The sequence below is a fragment of the Cryptotermes secundus genome, unplaced genomic scaffold (assembly GCF_002891405.2).
Source record: "Cryptotermes secundus unplaced genomic scaffold, Csec_1.0 scaffold328, whole genome shotgun sequence".
Taxonomy (NCBI): Eukaryota; Metazoa; Arthropoda; class Insecta; order Blattodea; family Kalotermitidae; genus Cryptotermes; species Cryptotermes secundus.
In genome coordinates, this window is record NW_019744110.1 from 636,935 (window position 1) to 659,797 (window position 22,863).

Genomic DNA, 22,863 nt, shown 5'->3' on the forward strand with positions numbered 1-22,863 from the left:
TCAATTTATTCGATACTATAAAACATTTTCAATTCAAACAATATGATTAAATAGCCTGTAATAGAATCGACAATCTTCTCCTTCAATTTCAGTTTGATATTTTGTCTGAAATCCAAGCTGAGGAAATTTTCGCTATATCTGCGTCCAGGCCAACTCTGGCGCCCACAGAATATTCTGCCCAATGGATTCTAGGAATCTTCCCGCAAGGATAAAGAGGCCGGTGGTGGAGGCATAATTCAATTCCATCTAATAATCTCACGAATGCGTAGGGCTTTACCTTATGCTCCATGTCATGATGCTTGGGCACATCATCAACTTTCCTTCATCTCGAAATGCTGTATGTATCTAATGCAAACGAATCGCCACGTTCTAAGAAACAGCTGTCAGGACTGATAAGAATCGGCGGTTCCCAACTCTATCTGCAAGAACATCTGAACCAGGGATATTTTCATAGTGATAATGTGTTCTGCATGCATTTGGGGTTAACCAGTCAGGACTGCGTGTCCTGTATGGAATTTCTAGTTATTTTCTGAAGTCGTGCAGACAAATTTCAGTACATTGGCTCAAAGCAGACCATCACAGAAGACACTCTGCATTCATACGTTCCTTGCCACAACTAATTTGTCACCACATAATATTAACAGTTGATAGGGCGGTGTAAAATAATCTTCTTCAACTTATTATGTTCCCTAGGTGTTAATGGTGTCCTTGACAATATACTATTTCTAAATTATATATTACTTTGACTTTGTTCATCCTGGTCTGTCACACTAGCAATAGTATGAAAAATTATTAACTCTGTCCAGTGTGATTGATAAATGTTTCTTTTTTCTTTTTAATCTTTCATCCTTGATACGCTTTGGTTGGAGCGACCATATTCAGGAGGACATATCAATAAATGCTGAACTATTACAATGTCATTGGTCATTATCAGTACATACATACAGTACCATTACAATGTATTGATAATGGTCAATGACATTGTAATAGTAGTTTCCGCATGTATTGATATGTCCTCCTGAATATGGTCGCTCCGACGGAAATGTGTCAAGGATGAAAGATTAAAAAGGAGAAAAGCATTTATCAGTCACACTGGGCGGAAATGATAATCATTTATATTATGTATTACTGTTTCATATCGACACAGCGGGCAGGTTAATGTGGCTTAAATGCTTTGAACTTAGATTCATAGGTACGCGGTTTGAATCTCGACCAGTTTACCGATTATCCTCTCAGATGTCTCCATAGATTTCCCTGGTCTATCGAGATGTATGTTAGGTAGAGTACATTTAATAGGCCGCAACAGTCTCCTTCCAAATCCTTGCTTGCTCACAGTTCAATATCATCCGTCTTTCTCACTCGACTTTAGAAAATCTGTGTAACTGAAAACTCTTCGAATATATTGAGATTTAATAAATTCATATTGGTGCCAAGATGGGCAGTGTCTGGAGTGGAAACTGTAGCCCCAATAAGGAAAGCTGTCACATCTCTCCTGTAACATGACCTCCATACCGAATTTCATGAACATCGGTAAATTTGTAGACCTCTGCATATTTTTGTACGCTTGTACCATTATCATGGGACGGACAGACAATTGGAGAGCTGCATGCAGCTCAGATAAGAAAAAGAGAAATGATAGGTGTCTATTGTGTAAGATTTCGCGCCACAGATATTTTGGTTTCCGGTTATGCCTCTTCTTTTCCGAAATTTGAATGCAGAAAGAATGAGTTCCATGTCACAAGTCTTAGATTTATTTTCTGTTTTACCGATTGTGGTTTAACTGAACGATGCTGTTTAGACTGCATGGCGTCGGAGGGCAAGATGATTTGCAATGAAGCGGTCATGGCCTAATTTGAGGTAGTTTGGAAGGATTAAATAATAACACGAAAGAATTAAATCAGAATAGCCGATGTCCATGTCGAGGTTTGAAACGATCACTTCGGAAGTGACCCTCCTCGGTCACGAGCCTCCGAGTCGGTTGGTGTTATAAATGATGCTCCAACATGAGGTTCGTCATATGCATGTGGTATGTTACTGTTTGGGGGAGGTTGTTCACAAGAANTTTCCAGAAATTACCCTTCAGATAAACCATGATGTTTCCTTCAAACCCCCTTTCTGCTAATTTTCTCAATTTATTCGACACTATAAAACACTTTCAATTCAAACAATATGATTAAATAGCCTGTAATAGAATCGACAATCTTCTCCTTCAATTTCAGTTTGATATAGTCTGAAATTCAAGCTGAGGAAATTTTCGCTATATCTGCGTCCAGGCCAACTCTGGCGCCCACAGAATATTCTGCCCAGCGGATTCTAGGAATCTTCCCGCAGGGGTAAAGAGGCCGGTGGTGGAGGCATAATTCAATTCCATCTAATAATCTCTCGAATGCGTAAGGCTTTACCTTATGCTCCACATAGGCAACCATGTCATGATGCTTGGGCACAACATCAACTTTCCTTCATCTCGAAATGCTGTATGTATCTAATGCAAACGAATTGCCACGTTCTAAGAAACAGCTGTCAGGACTGATAAGAATCGGCGGTTCCTAACTCTATCTGCAAGAACATCTGAACCAGGGATATTTTCATAGTGATAATGTGTTCCGCATGCATTTGGGGTTAACCAGCCAGGACTGCGTGTCCTGTATGGAATTTCTAGTTATTTTCTAAGGTCCTGCGGACAAATTTCAGTACATTGGCTCAAAGCAGACCATCACAGAAGACACTCTGCATTCATACTTTCCTTGCCACAACTAATTTGTCACCACATAATATTAACAGTTGACAGGGCGGTGTAAAATAATCTTCTTCAACTTATTATGTTCCATACGTGTTAGTGGTATCCTAGACAATATACTATTTCTAAATTATGTATTACTTTGACTTTGTTCATCCTGGTCTGTCACACTAGCAATAGTATGAAAAATTATTAACTCTTTCCAGTGTGATTGATAAATGTTTCTTTTTTCTTTTTAATCTTTCATCCTTGATGCGCTTTGGTTGGAGCGACCATATTCAGGAGGACATATCAATAAATGCTGAACTATTACAATGTCATTGGTCATTATCAGTACATACAAACAATACCACTACAATGTATTGATAATGGTCAATGACATTGTAATAGTAGTTTCCACATGTATTGATATGTCCTCCTGAATAAGGTCGCTCCGACGGAAATGTGTCAAGGATGAAAGATTAAAGAGGAGAAAAGCATTTATCAGTCACACTGGGCGGAAATGATAATCATTTATATTATGTATTACTGTTCCATATCGACACAGCGGGCAGGTTAATGTGGCTGAAATGCTTTGAACTTAGATTCATAGGTACGCGGTTTGAATCTCGACCAGTTTACCGATTATCCTCTCAGATGTCTCCATAGATTTCCCTGGTCTATCGAGATGTATGTTAGGTAGAGTACATTTAATAGGCCGCAACAGTCTCCTTCCAAATCCTTGCTTGCTCACAGTTCAATATCATCCGTCTTTCTCACTCGACTTTAGAAAATTTGTGTAACTGAAAACTCTTCGAATATATTGAGATTTAATAAATTCATATTGGTGCCAAGATGGGCAGTGTCTGGAGTGGAAACTGTAGCCCCAATAAGGAAAGCTGTCACATCTCTCCTGTAACATGACCTCCATACCGAATTTCATGAACATCGGTAAATTTGTAGACCTCTGCATATTTTTGTACGCTTGTACCATTATCATGGGACGGACAGACAATTGGAGAGCTGCATGCAGCTCAGATAAGAAAAAGGGAAATGATAGGTGTCTATTGTGTAAGATTTCGCGCCACAGATATTTTGGTTTCCGGTTATGCCTCTTCTTTTCCGAAATTTGAATGCAGAAAGAATGAGTTCCATGTCACAAGTCTTAGATTTATTTTCTGTTTTACCGATTGTGGTTTAACTGAACGATGCTGTTTAGACTGCATGGCGTCGGAGGGCAAGATGATTTGCAATGAAGCGGTCATGGCCTAATTTGAGGTAGTTTGGAAGGATTAAATAATAACACGAAAGAATTAAATCAGAATAGCCGATGTCCATGTCGAGGTTTGAAACGATCACTTCGGAAGTGACCCTCCTCGGTCACGAGCCTCCGAGTCGGTTGGTGTTATAAATGATGCTCCAACATGAGGTTCGTCATATGCATGTGGTATGTTACTGTTTGGGGGAGGTTGTTCACAAGAAGGACATAGCACACTCAGTTAGGACCCACCTTGCTGCCTGGTGTGATGGGGGGTCGGTGGGCCCGGCTGTTGCTGTTGCTGCTGCTGACTGCTGACGGCGCTGCAACCACTTGTTTGATGATTCAGATCACGTGACGGATACTCTTCCATCCCTTCCCCCCTTCTCATGACCCCACCACTCCCAATCTCCATATCTGTCATTTCCCTTCTTTTCGCTATTCTGACACCCCCTACCACCCGTGTCTTTGGCACTCTGCTATTTTCTTTCGCTTGCTCTTCAAGAGTCCACTCGAAACTGCTCTTAGGTCCGACCTGAAATTGGATTTTGGTTCTTTTTTNTCGAATGCGTAAGGCTTTACCTTATGCTCCACATAGGCAACCATGTCATGATGCTTGGGCACAACATCAACTTTCCTTCATCTCGAAATGCTGTATGTATCTAATGCAAACGAATTGCCACGTTCTAAGAAACAGCTGTCAGGACTGATAAGAATCGGCGGTTCCTAACTCTATCTGCAAGAACATCTGAACCAGGGATATTTTCATAGTGATAATGTGTTCCGCATGCATTTGGGGTTAACCAGCCAGGACTGCGTGTCCTGTATGGAATTTCTAGTTATTTTCTAAGGTCCTGCGGACAAATTTCAGTACATTGGCTCAAAGCAGACCATCACAGAAGACACTCTGCATTCATACTTTCCTTGCCACAACTAATTTGTCACCACATAATATTAACAGTTGACAGGGCGGTGTAAAATAATCTTCTTCAACTTATTATGTTCCATACGTGTTAGTGGTATCCTAGACAATATACTATTTCTAAATTATGTATTACTTTGACTTTGTTCATCCTGGTCTGTCACACTAGCAATAGTATGAAAAATTATTAACTCTTTCCAGTGTGATTGATAAATGTTTCTTTTTTCTTTTTAATCTTTCATCCTTGATGCGCTTTGGTTGGAGCGACCATATTCAGGAGGACATATCAATAAATGCTGAACTATTACAATGTCATTGGTCATTATCAGTACATACAAACAATACCACTACAATGTATTGATAATGGTCAATGACATTGTAATAGTAGTTTCCACATGTATTGATATGTCCTCCTGAATAAGGTCGCTCCGACGGAAATGTGTCAAGGATGAAAGATTAAAGAGGAGAAAAGCATTTATCAGTCACACTGGGCGGAAATGATAATCATTTATATTATGTATTACTGTTCCATATCGACACAGCGGGCAGGTTAATGTGGCTGAAATGCTTTGAACTTAGATTCATAGGTACGCGGTTTGAATCTCGACCAGTTTACCGATTATCCTCTCAGATGTCTCCATAGATTTCCCTGGTCTATCGAGATGTATGTTAGGTAGAGTACATTTAATAGGCCGCAACAGTCTCCTTCCAAATCCTTGCTTGCTCACAGTTCAATATCATCCGTCTTTCTCACTCGACTTTAGAAAATTTGTGTAACTGAAAACTCTTCGAATATATTGAGATTTAATAAATTCATATTGGTGCCAAGATGGGCAGTGTCTGGAGTGGAAACTGTAGCCCCAATAAGGAAAGCTGTCACATCTCTCCTGTAACATGACCTCCATACCGAATTTCATGAACATCGGTAAATTTGTAGACCTCTGCATATTTTTGTACGCTTGTACCATTATCATGGGACGGACAGACAATTGGAGAGCTGCATGCAGCTCAGATAAGAAAAAGGGAAATGATAGGTGTCTATTGTGTAAGATTTCGCGCCACAGATATTTTGGTTTCCGGTTATGCCTCTTCTTTTCCGAAATTTGAATGCAGAAAGAATGAGTTCCATGTCACAAGTCTTAGATTTATTTTCTGTTTTACCGATTGTGGTTTAACTGAACGATGCTGTTTAGACTGCATGGCGTCGGAGGGCAAGATGATTTGCAATGAAGCGGTCATGGCCTAATTTGAGGTAGTTTGGAAGGATTAAATAATAACACGAAAGAATTAAATCAGAATAGCCGATGTCCATGTCGAGGTTTGAAACGATCACTTCGGAAGTGACCCTCCTCGGTCACGAGCCTCCGAGTCGGTTGGTGTTATAAATGATGCTCCAACATGAGGTTCGTCATATGCATGTGGTATGTTACTGTTTGGGGGAGGTTGTTCACAAGAAGGACATAGCACACTCAGTTAGGACCCACCTTGCTGCCTGGTGTGATGGGGGGTCGGTGGGCCCGGCTGTTGCTGTTGCTGCTGCTGACTGCTGACGGCGCTGCAACCACTTGTTTGATGATTCAGATCACGTGACGGATACTCTTCCATCCCTTCCCCCCTTCTCATGACCCCACCACTCCCAATCTCCATATCTGTCATTTCCCTTCTTTTCGCTATTCTGACACCCCCTACCACCCGTGTCTTTGGCACTCTGCTATTTTCTTTCGCTTGCTCTTCAAGAGTCCACTCGAAACTGCTCTTAGGTCCGACCTGAAATTGGATTTTGGTTCTTTTTTGTCTGCACCGCTGTTCTCTTACTACTGTCCCCACTCAAAATTCTCTGTCTCCCCAGAACCTTTTATCTATCTACTTAAGCTAGCCTCTTGCTTTATCTTCAAACTCCTCTCATCTCACAGGTAAACAAAGCTATACATGTAGGAGACCTTTCACCCGCACTCAGTAAATTGGACAAGACGTGTCACAGCTCACTAGAAGAAACAGAGGCCTTCCAGTGGTGTGGGTAGCTTGGAAGCTTGTGTCATGGTTCACTCCGACAAGACACCGCTCGCCCAGTGCTGCGGATGGTACACTCTAGACTGCCAGTCAGCTGGGCTCCGTGCCTAGCGTACACNCAGAAGACACTCTGCATTCATACTTTCCTTGCCACAACTAATTTGTCACCACATAATATTAACAGTTGACAGGGCGGTGTAAAATAATCTTCTTCAACTTATTATGTTCCATACGTGTTAGTGGTGTCCTTGACAATATACTATTTCTAAATTATGTATTACTTTGACTTTGTTCATCCTGGTCTGTCACACTAGCAATAGTNTGAAATTTAAGAACACGGGATGCGTGAATTATACGTAGTGTGATTAAATGTCTAAATGTGTTCATTCAACCGTGCCAAGCAATGTATATTAGTTTATTTATTTCACGCCCCTTTATGATCTGCGTAGTGTGTAGCGTCGAATGGGTGAAGGTGAGATACATACGAATGACTTGAGAAAACGCCGTCGTGGTTTAGTATATTCGCGTAGACTCTTCTGTCGAATATTTTGCCCAAGGAGTCTCAGGAATATCGAGAAGTAGGAGTCGAAACTGTAAGAAGGAATAAGGATCATTACTTCTAGGCATTCTAGGTGTCTTTGGGTCGCAACACTAAACAACAAAAGCATATATGTGTCATGGATTTGATGCTCTTAACTTTTGTGTCAATGTCAAAATATTCCTTTTTCTTTGGTAATTCAGGGAAATTATTGCGCTTTATTCGTGGACAAAAGAAGACAAATTTTATAAAAAAATCTGTTCGAAAATGACTAAGGCTTCTTATCCCATTAGCAAACTCTGTCCTTAAGAGCTTCGATGTTACATTCCATGGTCCTTGTCAGTACAAAAGTAATTACCTCTTAAAATTGTGGATTCAGAAACTAATTTCGCCCGAAATGCAATTCTTCGTCCTTAATTAAAATGCTATGAAAAACAATTTGTGCTTCACGAATGTAGAGAGAGACGTTTTAAATTCGGTGTTTACTATATTTGATTCTTTATCAGACAGAATAAGAATGGATTATAATTATAGCTAAGTGGAAAAATAAATTAACGCAAAATGTCAATAAATCACTTCTACAGAAAATAACACTGAAAATATCTGTAGACATCTTATTTGCTTCATATTCTTAAATAATCTCAATTAGTTTAACAGGTTCTATAAATGAATAAATATTACTATTTAATTTAGTGATCACTTTGCAAGCATAATTTTCACTGTTCTATGTATCTGCTACAATACACTTCCCATATATGAACACAAAATTTTACAAATATAATTTCAACACATAAGAATCAAACATGCATGGGTAGAGTCTTTGCGATGGATCAGTTCTCCTCTAGTATATCCTATGAAACATCTGAAGCATTAATGTTAGATGTAATGTGAAATCAGAGTAGTCCAGAAGGCCTAACCTCATAACAGCTGAAGAATATATGTATACGGTCCACACAGGAATTTTGTATGCGTTCTTGAACCATCTCCAAACCACACTCCCAACAGAAAAGTAGCGTTAGTCATTATTGTCAAAGAGAAATGTATAGAGTTTCTACACGTTACGAATGAAAGTTAATACAGAAATTTTATACTATCTCATGACTGAAACGACGGAATCCATTCATGGTTGAGATTCTGAAAATTTTCTCTTTATTCCAATTATTTCTGTTCCCATACATGCTTCAGGCCATGTGGTTCCCGGGTTAAAGCAGAATGAGCGTAGAGCTTAGCATATCCTACATGTAAAGCTGCGTTAAAGCTAAGCTTTAGTGGACAGAAGAAATGCAGACTAAAATGAAACGCACTCTTATGATTATTAAGATTCTATATCCATTTCTTGTGTATATATTCTATACACGGTTTCCACCATTTTGATATAAATGTTAGCTGGAGATTCATAGGAAATTTGACGTTATTAACAACTTAATTTTGTTTAGCGCCGGATGAGATTATTAAGAACTTAACATGTGATGGAATGGTGATGCTTGAAGGAGCTGTCTATTTAAACACACTACTCTGTAATTCGCATCTCTTTAATACAGTTTTGTTAATACAAATTCTTTCCATTGTTTTTTTCGCATAGCTTCTTTTCGTTTGTTAAAATATTCAACCCAACCCAAATTAAAAACCTGCAAAGCCTTGTTTTCTTGCAGTAATAGTGGAAATCAGGTTTAGAGCTAGTGGAAGTGCCGGGGTCCGAGCTGGATAACTTAAGAAGCGTTATTGTCTAAGCTAACCTGCTTGTTTTAAAAGTTAACCTAAAACTTCTTTTATTTTCTTTTATTTTTTATTCACTCCTTTACTGACAACCAGACTGTACAATCTATAAGTCAATGCTCTGATTGGTCTACAATTTAATAACTATTTATTGTACACTCTTCATGGCGTGTGCGGGATAAACATCCAGTGATGTTTTCCTCAGTTTATTAGCTCTGAAGTCCAACTTCTTTTGAGTCTTCGATTTTCATGAAGTTGCAGTAGTGGTTGAAGAAGTGGGTTAGAGTGATTTTCTAGTTTCTTGAAGTACTTGGTGCTATTTTCTCAGATGACTTTTGTTACGTAAATATTTTTCAAATTTCGGTAGTCCATAATGTTCGATTTCTTCTTTGACTAGGATTGCAGTGCCTCCGTGGGCTGTGTCGTCGAGGTGGTTTCTGTGGTAAAGCTTGTATTTGGGGATATTGAAATAGTTCCTGCTGGGTTTCGCTGATTACCAGGATGTCGATTGAGTTTATATTTAGAGATATTTTTATATCTTCTTGATGATTTGGAAGTCCATTGACGTTCATTGGGCTATTCTTAGGAGTTTGGCCATTTATTTCGCTTTATTGACGAGTGTTGTTAGCATGGTTAGTACCATAGTATTTTGTTGTAATAATTTTTGAACTAAATTTTTTAATTCCTCTAGGAATTTTGCTAGTATGTTGGTTGTTTCTTCTGTTTGGGTTAAATTTCGCTTTGTTTATTCTGCGTAGCTTCTAGGTTGGGTTATTTCTAGAGGCTGTATATTTCTCATGTAGAATTCATTTGTGTAGATTGCTCGAGTAGGGGGTCTTTGGGAAAAGTTTCTACTGCTACATTTGGTTAGCTTACGAAAGTGTTCACATCCTCTGTAGTTTGCGGGGTGATTTCCTCCGCATAATGCTCATCTGGCTGGTGTTTCCTTTGTCTTCTTATAGTATGTTTTGTCGTGTGGGCCGCCGCATTTGAAGCATACGTATGGCTTAGTGTACTCGTAGTATGTTTTTGTATGGCCGTACTGTTGAGATCTCGTACATTGGATTATGTTTGCTTTCTTTGAATGGGGAGGTTCTATTTTTAGTATTCTATTTTGTAGTCCTGTTATTTCATAGATCTTATTGCTGTTTTGGGCTGGGTCTAGGTCTACAAAGAATAGGTTCAATGGCTCTTTAGTAGCTTTATGATATTTGTGACTCTGTGTCCTAGTTCAGCTAGTTCTTGTTTTATGTCTTCTATTTTTATTGAGTGATGAAGGTATCTTATTACTATTCTATACGTTCGTTCTTCTTTCAGTTGGTAAGTGCGGTGGTATATTTTTTGTTCGTTGAATTCTCCGATCATTTTTATAGGTTTCTGGAGTTTCGCAATTTACTTTGACGATATTGTTTGTTAGACTTTTGGTGAAGTATTGCTCTTGTTCGGCTATATTTTGGATTCGTTTTATCATTTCGGAGTAATTTTGTGCCCCATGAACGAATATTGGCGGCGGTTTAGGTATATTTGGAGTTATGGTGATTTCATAGCTTGAGGTTCCTGGTTGTTGAGATATCGGTTGTTGGTTTCTGTTATGTGTGGTGCTTTTGTGTTGATTCGAGGTTTTTTCTCTTTGTGCTTCGGATTGTTTGTCATTTGTTATTGTTATTTTTTTGTGTTTCTTCTTCCTCTTCTTCGCTGGATGAGGTCATTTTTTGTATGTGTTGCCCTCTGTCTTCGCTGTTTATATAATTCATGTTGGGTGTTTCCTTTTTTTGGTGTACTGGTGTTATGTAGTAGTTGGGGGGCAGTTGCCACTGTGTCGCTTGGATTTGTGGTGGTATCGCCGTTGGTGGTCTCATGGTAGGCCAATGTATGTTGGGTGGGTTATGATTTTATTGATTGGTGATCCTATTTTTGAATTCTGTTGTGATTTCTGCAGGATGTATCATTGTAGTTGCGGATTGTTTAAATTACTACCGTACATGTTGGTTTGAGGTTCCTGTTCTTGGTTGATTTGCACCCTTTATCACTCTCTGTGACTTTTTTTTTACTATGTAGTTCACTCGTAGAGCCGGTTCTCGATGCGTGCTTACGATACGAAGTCCAGACGTGTAGTGCGTCTTTTATTGAATACGGACTTACATCTTTGTGTTCAGCCTCTCTGCAGTAGCAGGAAGGGCCGTATTCTTTTGCGAGGCAGTGCATGGCCTTCTGCTTCCGGTAGTATGAATAAAGAAGCTGAATGCGTAACTTGCGGGCTCTAATTCCGCCACTTAACCAGTGCGTGTCCCCTTTTCGGCTGCTTCAGGGCTCAAAGTAATTGGTACCACATTATTTGCTATCTGTTCTTAATCTCTATTCTACAGCTGTGTTATTGCACAATTAAATATATAAGAAAAACTATTATGGATATATATGTTTACTGATCTTTCCAATGTGACAATTTATTTGATTAAGTTGTGTATAACTCTCATCTAAAGAAAGAACGTATTTTGTCACGAAACAAACATTCCAAACACATTTTATTCAATTTTAGTAAACATGTACAAATAAACCGTCTTCTGGGATATGGTGCCGTGTAGATCTTGTGTGAACCAACGTTTTGGAGGAACGTATCCGCTCCATCTGCAGACTACAGACACCTGCTCATGTTTATTTCTCATTCGCGGATATTTCTAGCCTGAAAATGGAGGCGAAACATCTGATCATGCAATAACTACACGACGCCACATCCAAGAATACGGCATTCTTCATAGTCACCGCCATGAAAACCACAGATCTTACATGTAGAAATAATTTTCTTGCTTGCTACCTGCTTCACCCTGGTTTTTTCTTTGGCTTATTTGTCTACCCTTAGGATGGGGAAGACGTGTTCCTCCTAATCGTTGGTTAACGTGAAAGAAGCTGACTGGCCTTATAGCCCAAGGAGATATAACCTTTAGTTATTTATATTCAGCACTAGAATATATAAGGATCCTGGTTGGGAATTATTAGTTTATATCTCTAAATTCAGGAACAAAATTACAATATTTGCATTCAGTTTTCCTGCAATGGCAACGCGTTCAGGACACAATTTTTATTGCAACAACCAATTTAATATATTGCTATAGAAACTGGAAATTCTGTCACACTCACTGGACACGGACATTATCTCAAAATCCTATACACAGAAGTCCCCATCTAACATAATATTGATCCCTCTAAACCTATTCCTAAGAATACTGACTTTTCAAGGACAATGTTAATGAGAGATATGTACTATATTGTCACGTGTAGGGGTTAGCGTGACTAATAAAAACGGGTTCTGAATTGGATGATTTGATTTATTGGCACTTTTATTAAAATAACAATATATTAAGGCAGCTTACAATTAATGATAGTCGAAGCCTCGCTTTTTTCCTTCCTGGACTATGAGTGTCTTCTCTTCAATTGTGAGAAATGACGAAAGAAAAGTAACTACTCACATTCAACTGCCTTCTCACTTCTATTATGAATAAATTGTGAATCTGTAATAACTTCAGGCGGCCTGAATATAAGTCACCATGTTGAACAGTTCCCCTGTTATTCTGTTTTTCTGTGTTTATATGTTGCAACGGGAACATGCTTCGAAGCCGTTGCCCAGCAATTAATTTTTCCCAGTTGTCACGGAAACGTGTGTTAGAGAGCCGTTATCTGGCAACGTACTATTCCGACTTTCAGGCCACATGTCACAATATGAATACAAATTGCCTCGTTTCTAAGCATACACCATGAAAAGTATTTCACGTATTTCAAGCGTCGGCGCTATAGAGAACTGAGTGATCAGCTTTACGCTTCCATCGCTTTAACCCTTATTAAGCATACGTAACAAAACAGTACCACTTATCTTAACACACGGATCATACTGCTGGCAAATGCAGGCCTATACTAAGATTTTCCACTCGTTCCGCTTAAGACGCTTATCAACTGTTAAATTTTCCTACGCCACAGCGAGATATGATTGTGCATAATGAAAGTGACTGGTGTGAGGAAAGTGGCCAAGAGCTATTTTAGATAATAATCCCGACTGCTGAAATGTGAGACTGAGGAAAAACATCCCCCGCCTTAAATATCCGGTGCCTAGTCTAGAGTCTAGCCAAGCAGACTTAATTCTGATGTCAGGTGTGACTGAAGAGCAGGAATAAATCTTTCCAGAATATAAAGTTGAACACGCTGCGAAGCGTCTCTTTCCGAGCTATTTTTAGCGCTTCTTGTTAATGTACTGTGTATTTCCAGTTGCTGTGTGTAATGCAGAATGCCATAATGCAGCAAAGTCAGAGCACTGAATGCAGGGCATGTCATTGAGCTCTCTTCGATTGTTGGTTATGTTACTTTTTAAATCTTAGGGTATTTAACACCTTTGAATCAAGTAAATACGTTAGTCATCGTTGAAGGAGAAGAGAGGAGGATTGTGATTGGTAACGTGGTAAGAATTTCGAGGTGTGACACTGACATTCTGACAGAGGTTGGAGAAACTGCATAATAAAGAGCTTCATAACTTGGACTCTTCTCCAAGTATAATTAGAGATGAGGTGTGCAGGGCATGTAGCACAAATGGGGGAGAAGAGGAATGCACGTAGGATTTTGATGGGGAAGCCAGAAGGAAAGAGCCCACTGGGAAGACCAAGATGTAGATGGGTGGACAATATTAAAATTGATCTTAGACAGGATTGGATGGTATTGATTGGATTGATCTGGTTCAAGATAGGGACCAGTGGAGGGCTCTCGTGAACACGGTAGTGAACTCTGGGTCCCATTAAATGCTGGGAAATTTTTGAGTAGCTGCACAATTGGCGGCTTCTCGAGAATGGCTCAGCTTCATAAGCAGGTACCCCGATGTTCATCTTAAGGGACTGGCTCAGTGTAATGATTGCCGGTACCTTGGTGAAGACGGGTGTTAATTCCTTCAAAATTGGAACCAGTCACTTCCCGAATACACCAATTCGCTCAGTATTCGTGCTAATCACGAAAACGTGTAGTTTCCTGTCGATATGGCAGCACGCCCACCCGGCAACAGGTCTGTCCCGTAAGTGGGTATTTGCCTTACCATTCAAGTGGCTCTTCGCATTGATCCGTGGAAAGTTGGTATGCCTGCTTCTGTGCCACGTCAGCATCCACATTACACTACTTCTAGCGTGAAGAAAGCGGATGACAGCTCGAATTTCCCATCTGGCGAGATTATCAACCGCAGGACACATTTATCAATGTTAATATTGGCATCAAGCAGAAACTATTGTAAATATGGACCTATATGAGAGGTAAAGCAATTGCGATTCAATAGAAGACTCATTAAGTACTTGTATTCCCTAGATGATAACCAAATAAAATGGTCGAATCAAGCTGTGATTTTAATAAAATACATTAAATATTATACAGTCTCTGTGTTGTGTTAGACGGAAAATGATAATTGAATAGTTACACCATAACTCTCTCTGCATAGACAAAAACAAACACTAGGTGACAATTTATATGATAGTTTCAAGGCAATGAGTCATATGACGCTACTTCGCATGTGCGAACTGTCTCCTGACTCCTAATATTTTTTTCCTTAGCACTACAGCCCCAGTGGGCCTAGGCCTACCTCCATGAACTTCTCCGTTCACTTCGGTTTTTCTTGATCTTACACATTCGGTAGGACTCCTTGGGCGGGTGATCAGCTCGTCGCAAGGCCTCCACCTGTACACAAACACAGAAAAACACACACACACAAACTAAACATCCATGCCCTGAGTGGGATTCGAACCCACGATCCCGGTTTCCAAGCGAGCGAAGACAGTACATGCCTTAGACCGGTCGGCTACCGTGACCGGCTGACTCCTAAATTAGTTGCCTAAAATAAACGGAACTTACTTACCGAATATCCCTTGTATTTTAAAAATTTGTTAGCATATTAATGTTCAGGTTTTCATACTCGAAACTGCAAAAAATAGTAATTCAGTCTGCTCTAAATTACGATACTGATGAATGGGCTGGAAGAAGACAGAAGAATTGAAAACTGCAAGACATTTAAATGTCATAGAAAGGAAGAAATCCTGAAATATGAGAGAAATATAGTCTACAGAATAAGCTGAATAGATTACATTATAAGAAAAGCGAAGGAAAACCTTGTAGAAGGAGTGGGTTAAGACCAGTGGTCGCACAGCATGAGATCATTTTTCCAGCTAATTTATTATTGATAATGACAGAATCTCACTCCATTGCTTAATGACAGAGTACGTCATCAGAAAGCACGACGCGTGTCCACAGTCGGGAATTCCTGCCATTAACCGGGCAAGATCAAAGCCTATCGTTTGCCACAGGGCCAGCAAACAGTTGTGTGGCTGCCGCAGTTGGCGAAAGGGGAGGAAGGAAATGGTTAACTTGATTAACAACTCAGAGAAAACTTCCAGGATCGGTCTGATGCGTTGATTACTCTACCAGCAAGGAAACTCTCTTGCTTGCGTCAGCAAGTGTCTTCTGTCCAGTGCACATCCCCCGGATTTTTCGAATCTCCTGGAACAAGTTGCCCTGCAGTAAAGATTGAGCGTGGACGCTGACTGCTTTTCCTTTCTCGGTGTAATTTATTTAGGCTTATTTTCTTAAGTGAAAAACCACGTTTCTAGGACTATCACGCCTTACTGGGTCGTGTAAGTTGAGCAAATACTGTTAATTTGTCTGCATTTTTTAGAGGTACGAAGGACATTCTGATAGATACGAGTATTAACCAATTTTTCTTCAGTCCTGAAGATGACGGCAGAAAATTCCTCCGAAGCGTCATAAACATCTCAGGCTGCAAAGTTTCATGCCCTAGAAGACAGTAAATTCTGGGCCTCTTTTTCGTTTGTCTCGTTTTATTTACAGGTATTTACTTCTCTTCTCTCGCACTTTATTGTTAGTCTGTTTTGTTACGCTCTTTCCGCTACTTAAGCGAACTAAGCGGAATGGGACATGTATGTTGAGTTTGAATGGAAACTGAAAGAAGCGCCTGTTGCTTCTTCTAATTTAGCATCTTAACAGTGACCTGTAGCAATTGAAGAAAACTATAAATATTCCTGTCAGATCGACGTTTTCCGGTCCTAGAAACGAACTCGAGAAGCCCCGAATCTGAAACCGAAATTGTAATTACTGAGCCACGAAGTCCAAAAAGTCTATCAAGTCTGTGAACGCAAATGAATGAGTCGGGTAGTTAGTTTCTCATTCTGGCCGTCTCTGTAGCAGAAAAAAGAACACAATATTAGGAGGGGACTACAGACTCTCTAATAAATCTGAATAAATATCAAGTCACGGAGGGTCAGCATAAAAACACAATTCTTACGTCATGCAAAAAACGCGCAAGCAAAACTTAGAATTCAGAAGCAGAACGAACACAGTGTTGTGACATTTTATGTGGCAGTAGTGGTACTCCTTCACAGCAATTTTGATTCTTTTCTTATTTAATCAGCAATCAGAATATACATTCTATAAGCTATTGTTATGGTTGTTTAGATGACTTGATGAGGAGTCGTCCAGCGACGAATCGTCAGTAATTCAAATCAGGTCAATTGGCCAGTTTCGTTTGANCTAATGTTCAACGTTTCAGTATTGAATACTTTTGTTAAAAAAAGACTGTTAGGCATGTACTGACACCAAATAAAGTTGAAATAATTGCAACTTAAGAACCTGCTTCGGACAAATTCGAATCACTTCAAATTTTTAAGTTCGAAGATTTTGTTGTAGCGGCAGAAACACAACACAGAGAATCTTGAGAAAATTTGCATCGCGTCAGAAGTGTTCAGCTCTCAAACTTGTGGCACTTTATTAAGCCAGTGAAATCATCCGTTTATTCAGTCACAAATTGGCTCATTCATTCACGTGAAAGAGAGGTTTATGAACCACAGAGCTAAACTTGTAATAGTAATGTCAAAGTACATCAGTCTAATGTCATCTGAGGAAATAAAATGAGCAAAATTCACTGAAGTGTTTTTTTTTTTGCAGAGCCTAAATACGCAACTACCTTTCCCATAATTCAGTGTCTAAACTCTACTTATTGGAGATGTTCATCAACTTAACAACAATATTCCTGATGTATGCATGGCGCTGAAATACTTCATAATGATACACTATGAAACCGAACGTTAGGGAATGACGTCTGTATATTTTTCTGAGATTCTGACTCTACTGTCAACTCGAAGGCCGACTTTACTGAGGTTGCTCATATCTTTTGTGAGTTTTTTAGGTAAACTTAGGCTTAGTGCCTCAAATTACACCTAAACACCTTCCATGCAGTTCCTTTCTAAATCTTGTTGCCTGATTGATGCTAATTTCTTACTTGGCTTAAACTTCGACTCCTATAATTAAGGCGATATTATTTTCCGAAACGTCAGTTGACTTTCACCGGAATACACAGCGTTATATCCCATAAGATAGATAGCCAACTTTATGAGAACCTCAAATCTAACTTTATTCGCTGACCTTCTTACCAGCCAATATCTCACATTTTGAACTACATGCAACGTCTTGAAATAAATTCTAAATAAATGAACGAAAAAATAAAATGCACAGTGAAGCAGCACATTTTTCTGTTTCTTTTTCAAGGCCCTGTCAGTATTTTCGTTTATTCTCCATCCGCCTATTATTCCATTCTCCTGCCACATTTTATGAATTCCTCGTTTCCACCACATTATTGTCTCTTCTTTCCTCATTGTACAGTGCATTACTTGTTTTCTGCTTGAACGTTCGTTCTTTTTGTACTTTATTTTCCATGCTTCACATAATTACTTCTTTTTCAGTCCAGGAATCAACAAGCATAACGTTAGCAGCACCTCAAGCGGCGAAACTGCTGCACTCGAGGGAGAAGGCGACCTTGTCCCAAACTGCCGATATTAAAATCCCTGGGCGAAGTTCCCGAGAGAGCTCCATTCACAACAGGACAGGTACCCCGTGATGCTCAGTGCCGAGCACCTTTCAATTCTGAGTACAACTGAACCAGTATGAGGGTCATAGCACCGAAATTCACCACATCACTATGCACGCGTAGGGCTATAATTTTCACTTGATGTGTAGTATTACTAATTGTGTGGTTATTGAATACAAACACAGAGCCTAGAAAGCTTTTATGGGATAGTTAATGCCTAAAAACTTAAAAATGAAGTTTTTTATTTTCGCTACAATAGTAACGGCCAAATTGGTAAATTCCACATTTGATATTGCGGGAATATCATCTACTTCTAATTTTTTAAAAAAAGGTTGCTTACGAGATCACCTTCCTGTCTGTGTGTGTCTACTTCCCCCTTGTCGTTGCTAGGCAGCTGCTCGGTTGCTAGGAAATGGCCTAGGACCAGAAGCAATTCACTGTTACGCTAGTTTCTCGCAAAGCATCATTTAGGTTCACTACAAATGGAAAAATATTACCGTTCCAAAATCATCAATGGCACATGCTTAGCCCGCTCTCCTTCAGAGCTCAGTGCCTTCATGAGTTTCAGGCGATAGTGTAGAATATGGCCTTGGTACTGAATTGCAGTAAATTACAGCTCGTGACACATGGCGCTGAAAATTATGTATGAATGGGCGGCCCGTCGCAACCACCTAACAGATTTTAACGCCATCATGTCGGTAATTCTGATTATGGGAATCTAAAAAGCAGGAGATGTGACCTCTAGTGGCATGCCATTCACACTAAGTCTCAAAAGATGAACTGCTATAATATTTACGTCAGCAATTTAATTAAGAAATGTACGGCCAGAAGCATACAGGTCCATAATGAGTTCATAAAAATAAAAAGAGAATGGAGGGGGAAAATGAGGCGGAAGGAAATGAAAGGAATAAGACAAGAAAGAATAAAGAGGAAAGGCGAATTAAAATAGCAGAAGAAGAAACGGAGAAAATTTTACTTAACGTTTTTCTCTTTTATGTTTCCTTCCTTCGGTTGCGAATAAGACGAAGCGGAATAAAAGAAGTTTTGACGGAAAAGAGACTTACTTTTAATGCACCACATCTTTGAACAAAATCAGGGTGAAAAAAGTTTTCTTTTGCAAATAGAAGTTCAGTGCCGGTACTAAGGTAATTAAATTTCTTGTAGTCTTTTAGTTAAAATTGGCTCAATTTATAATTTAAAAGTTTCTTTCTGCATGGTGGAACATAACAATAAAGATATCACAACTGAAGAACTGATCGTAATTCGCAAATTATATTAAACGTCTTTTCGGACGTTACTTACTACTTTAACATTAGACATGCGTGAAAGAATCTAATAGGTCAATAACAGTAGAATCTTTCTTAGAATACTGTTTCACTACACTGCCTTTATGAATCAAGATAGCTTCTCATATCTTATCCGCCAAGACAATGCTTGTTTACAGTTGATTGTGGACGAAGAATAGTAGACAGTAATTGATGTTTGAAGGTACGAACCCAGCTTTTGTGTAGTTAAAGCGAAGAAGAACGTAAACCCCTCAGTTTGTAGCAACTCCAGAGGTCTAGGGCTGCTATGCTAGATTCGTTATATAAAGACAAACAGTAATCTGAAATTCATTAAATCGTTTCACAAGCAACAGAGACAAATGTGTCACTGTTGTTCTCATTTCGAAAGCAAACACAAACAGCTTCAACTCTACTTCGAAATGCATTGCAGTTGGTTGACAAACACTTGAAGATGTTAACGCTGACAGCGTGCAGACTGCCGTATATTTGAGGTTAAGTATGATAGCTGAAAAACGAACAGGTTAGCAGCATCAATACATTGAAATCAAAGTGGCATTCAGGATGGAAACAAAAAATGCGGTAATTTCGCGGATTTCTGGCAACCATTGAAACGCTGTGTTGGTGGTATAATGCTACAATTTCATGTTCCGTTTCATGTGTCTGTAAAACACAGTTGTTAATCTGAGATCACGGTTTATAGTGAAGGTACTGGGAAACAATTTGCTGAGGAATATATTTGGGTCTACGGGACGTGAAGTAAGAGACACTGGTGAAGTCTCTTAATGATGCTCATAATTGATGCACTTCAGGTAAAAATTCTTACGGTGATGAGAACAATATGGTGATATGCTATACACATAACAATTATATTGGAGATGAGAAAGAACTTACTTACTCTTAGCAGTAGATTATTTTTTTGAGCAGCCAATAATTGTTCAGGTTGTCAAGAAATTCCCGGAATGCAATTGAACTAGGGGCATCGATATTTTGTTCAGGAAAATTTGTCAATTGTTGCTGTCCTGATGTAGATGTATCAAGCCCTCACTTCCCCCATTCTATTTCTTTAAGAATCATTTCAGTATGAAACTCCGTAGCCTTTTAGTCCGCAAGTGAACTATACCGACCGAACGATCATCGCTTGTCGGCGAAGTTAGTGTCACCTCTGTTGTCTAGTGGTCAGAGCTCCTGGCTACAGGTCCAGAGGTCCAGGGTTCGATTCCCAGCTCTACCTGGTCTGAGAAGTAGTTGATCTGGAAAGGTGTGCACTCAGCCTCATGAGGATAATTGAGGAGCTACTTGAACGGAAAAGTGACGGCTGCGGTCTAGAAAACCGAAATAAACGGTCGTGGAGATCCGTTGCGCTGACCACGCGGCACCCTCTGTCCGCTGAAGTTAGCAAAGTTGGCATTTCAATATGATCCTTCTATACGTATATGGCTAGGCCTTCCTAGTGGTTCCTTCCTTCAAGTTTTCCTGAAAGAACATTGTACATATTTCTTGCGGGTTCCTCTTCTATCCCAGCCAAACTACATGCCCGCTGACTTCAGCCTCTATGATTTGATCATTCTAATAGGAGCACCAGTTATGAAGCTCCTCATTTCGGAATTTTATCCATTCTCTTGTTACTTTCTGAGCCTGAGTAGCACAGTCGGTGTAGCAACTCGCTACGGGCTGGTCGACCTACAGGTCGCAGTCCCAAGTCCCGGCAGGGAAAAGGTTCATCTCCTCACCAAGTCGTTCATACTGGTTCTGGGGTTCACCCAGTCTCCCAACCACTTGGTACCGGGGGACCTTACTCCGAGGAAAACCGGCCGGGACGTGAAGTTAATCACTCACTTCCAACTAGTGCCAAGGACGAGAATACGTGGATCTATAAATCTACTCCCCTGCATCTTCATGGCATAGTACATGTATTGTATTGTATTGTATTGTATTTGGAGAGGGTGGTTTTCCCCATCCACTTAGACCAACTGTTGGTCCATTGTGCATCCCCCTACGATATTCTACCAGTCTCTGGTGCGTGCCATCAGTCCCGACTCAGCCATAGAGTTCGGCCTCTATTGGCTCAGGGGTATCTAGATGCTTCCCCCATCTACCAGAGGCGTTAGAGACTACTGTTGGGCGGGAAATGTCCTGAATTTGGCTCAGTGGTCCCCTTGGGACATGAGGTTCTTTTACATGCCGTAAAGCTACGACACGGGACCCACGGCTTAAAGTCCCTCCCGGAGGACTTTTTCCCTGAATTTTTCCGCCCTTAAAAATTCCACGACCTCCGCCGGGTTTCAACCCACGTACCTTGAGTCACGAGGTGGGAACGTTACCCCTAGACTACGGAGGCCGCTATGGCGTAGTACGTAATTAGTTAATCACGGGGAGAACTTTTCTTTTACCTCATATTTCACCTTTCTTAGACAAAAATATTTTCTAAGCGCTCTGTCCTCAGATATTTTCAGTCTATATTCTTCCCTTAATGTAAGAGACTGAGTTTTGCACCCATACAAAACAACACACATTTATAGTATGAGATTTGAGATTTTCACAGCGGTGACTATGAAGAAATTAGTCTTCTGGGATGTGGCGCCTCGTAGATATTGTGTCAACGGACATTTCGGAAGAACGTCGGTTGACACAATATCTACGCGGCGCCATATCCCAGAAGACCGCTTTCTTCAACGCACAATTATAGTGTTTTTATTTTTATTATTATTATTTGCCGTTTATGATTCAGATGTAAAGGCAGAAGATGGTAGTAGGCATACTTCGAAAGCTCCCAGGAAATGGAAATTACATTAAAAGAATGTTGGTTGGAAAGTCCGAAGGGACGAAACAACTAGGATATTTAAAGTTCAGTTCAGCGCAGTTTATTTAGACTGAAATATATTCCATGGAACTGAATAAGATGCATTAAAATTCTTAAAGTTTCAAGCACATAAATACGTGTATTAAAATAATTACACTCGTAATATATAACTGTTTAAACTTCTTAAATTATTATGTACACGGAACAGTCAAATTAAAATGTATGCTGGATAAATAAAGCATCATGTAGTAGTCTACGTTCAGCTTGAACGAGATAGCATTAAATCGCAGGATTCTGTGAATATAATGACGGATCTCAGGAGTCTACATAAGAAACAAACTCCATGACCTGTAGTCCACAAAAGAACTGCACCGACCGAGCGACTGCTGCTTGTCGGCGAAGTTAGTGCCAACATTAGCAGATAGAGGGTGTCGCGTGTTCAGCGCAACGAATCCCCACAGCCGTTAATTTCAGTATTCTAGACCGGATAGTTCTATATAAAAAGTATAATTATTTATTTTTTGGCCATCAGCTACGGAAAGAATGCCCTCTCGTTTTCTTCAAAGATCGAAGCTCTGTCAGAGATGTGTAAGGAGACCCACGCGGTGCGAAAAATAATGACGGAAAATTCTCTTGTTTTTCCTCGACTGTTTCGACACAATTTACTTCGTGTCCACTTATTTCAGATTCGTTATAAATAACCATAATCTCATTTGACTTTAAATAA

General features: G+C 39.8%; 1 protein-coding gene across 1 annotated transcript in view; it reads right to left on the reverse strand.

The window, feature by feature from the left end:
* LOC111874437 (KH domain-containing, RNA-binding, signal transduction-associated protein 2) overlaps positions 1–4,527 on the reverse strand; it is a 405,584-nt gene extending 401,057 nt beyond the window's left edge. Inside the window, exon 1 of the mRNA XM_023869949.2 lies at positions 4,227–4,527. Coding sequence (XP_023725717.1) covers positions 4,227–4,398 — 172 coding nt within the window. The 5' untranslated portion in view covers positions 4,399–4,527. The remainder of the gene's footprint in view (positions 1–4,226) is intronic.
* Between the last annotated feature and the right edge of the window lie 18,336 nt (positions 4,528–22,863).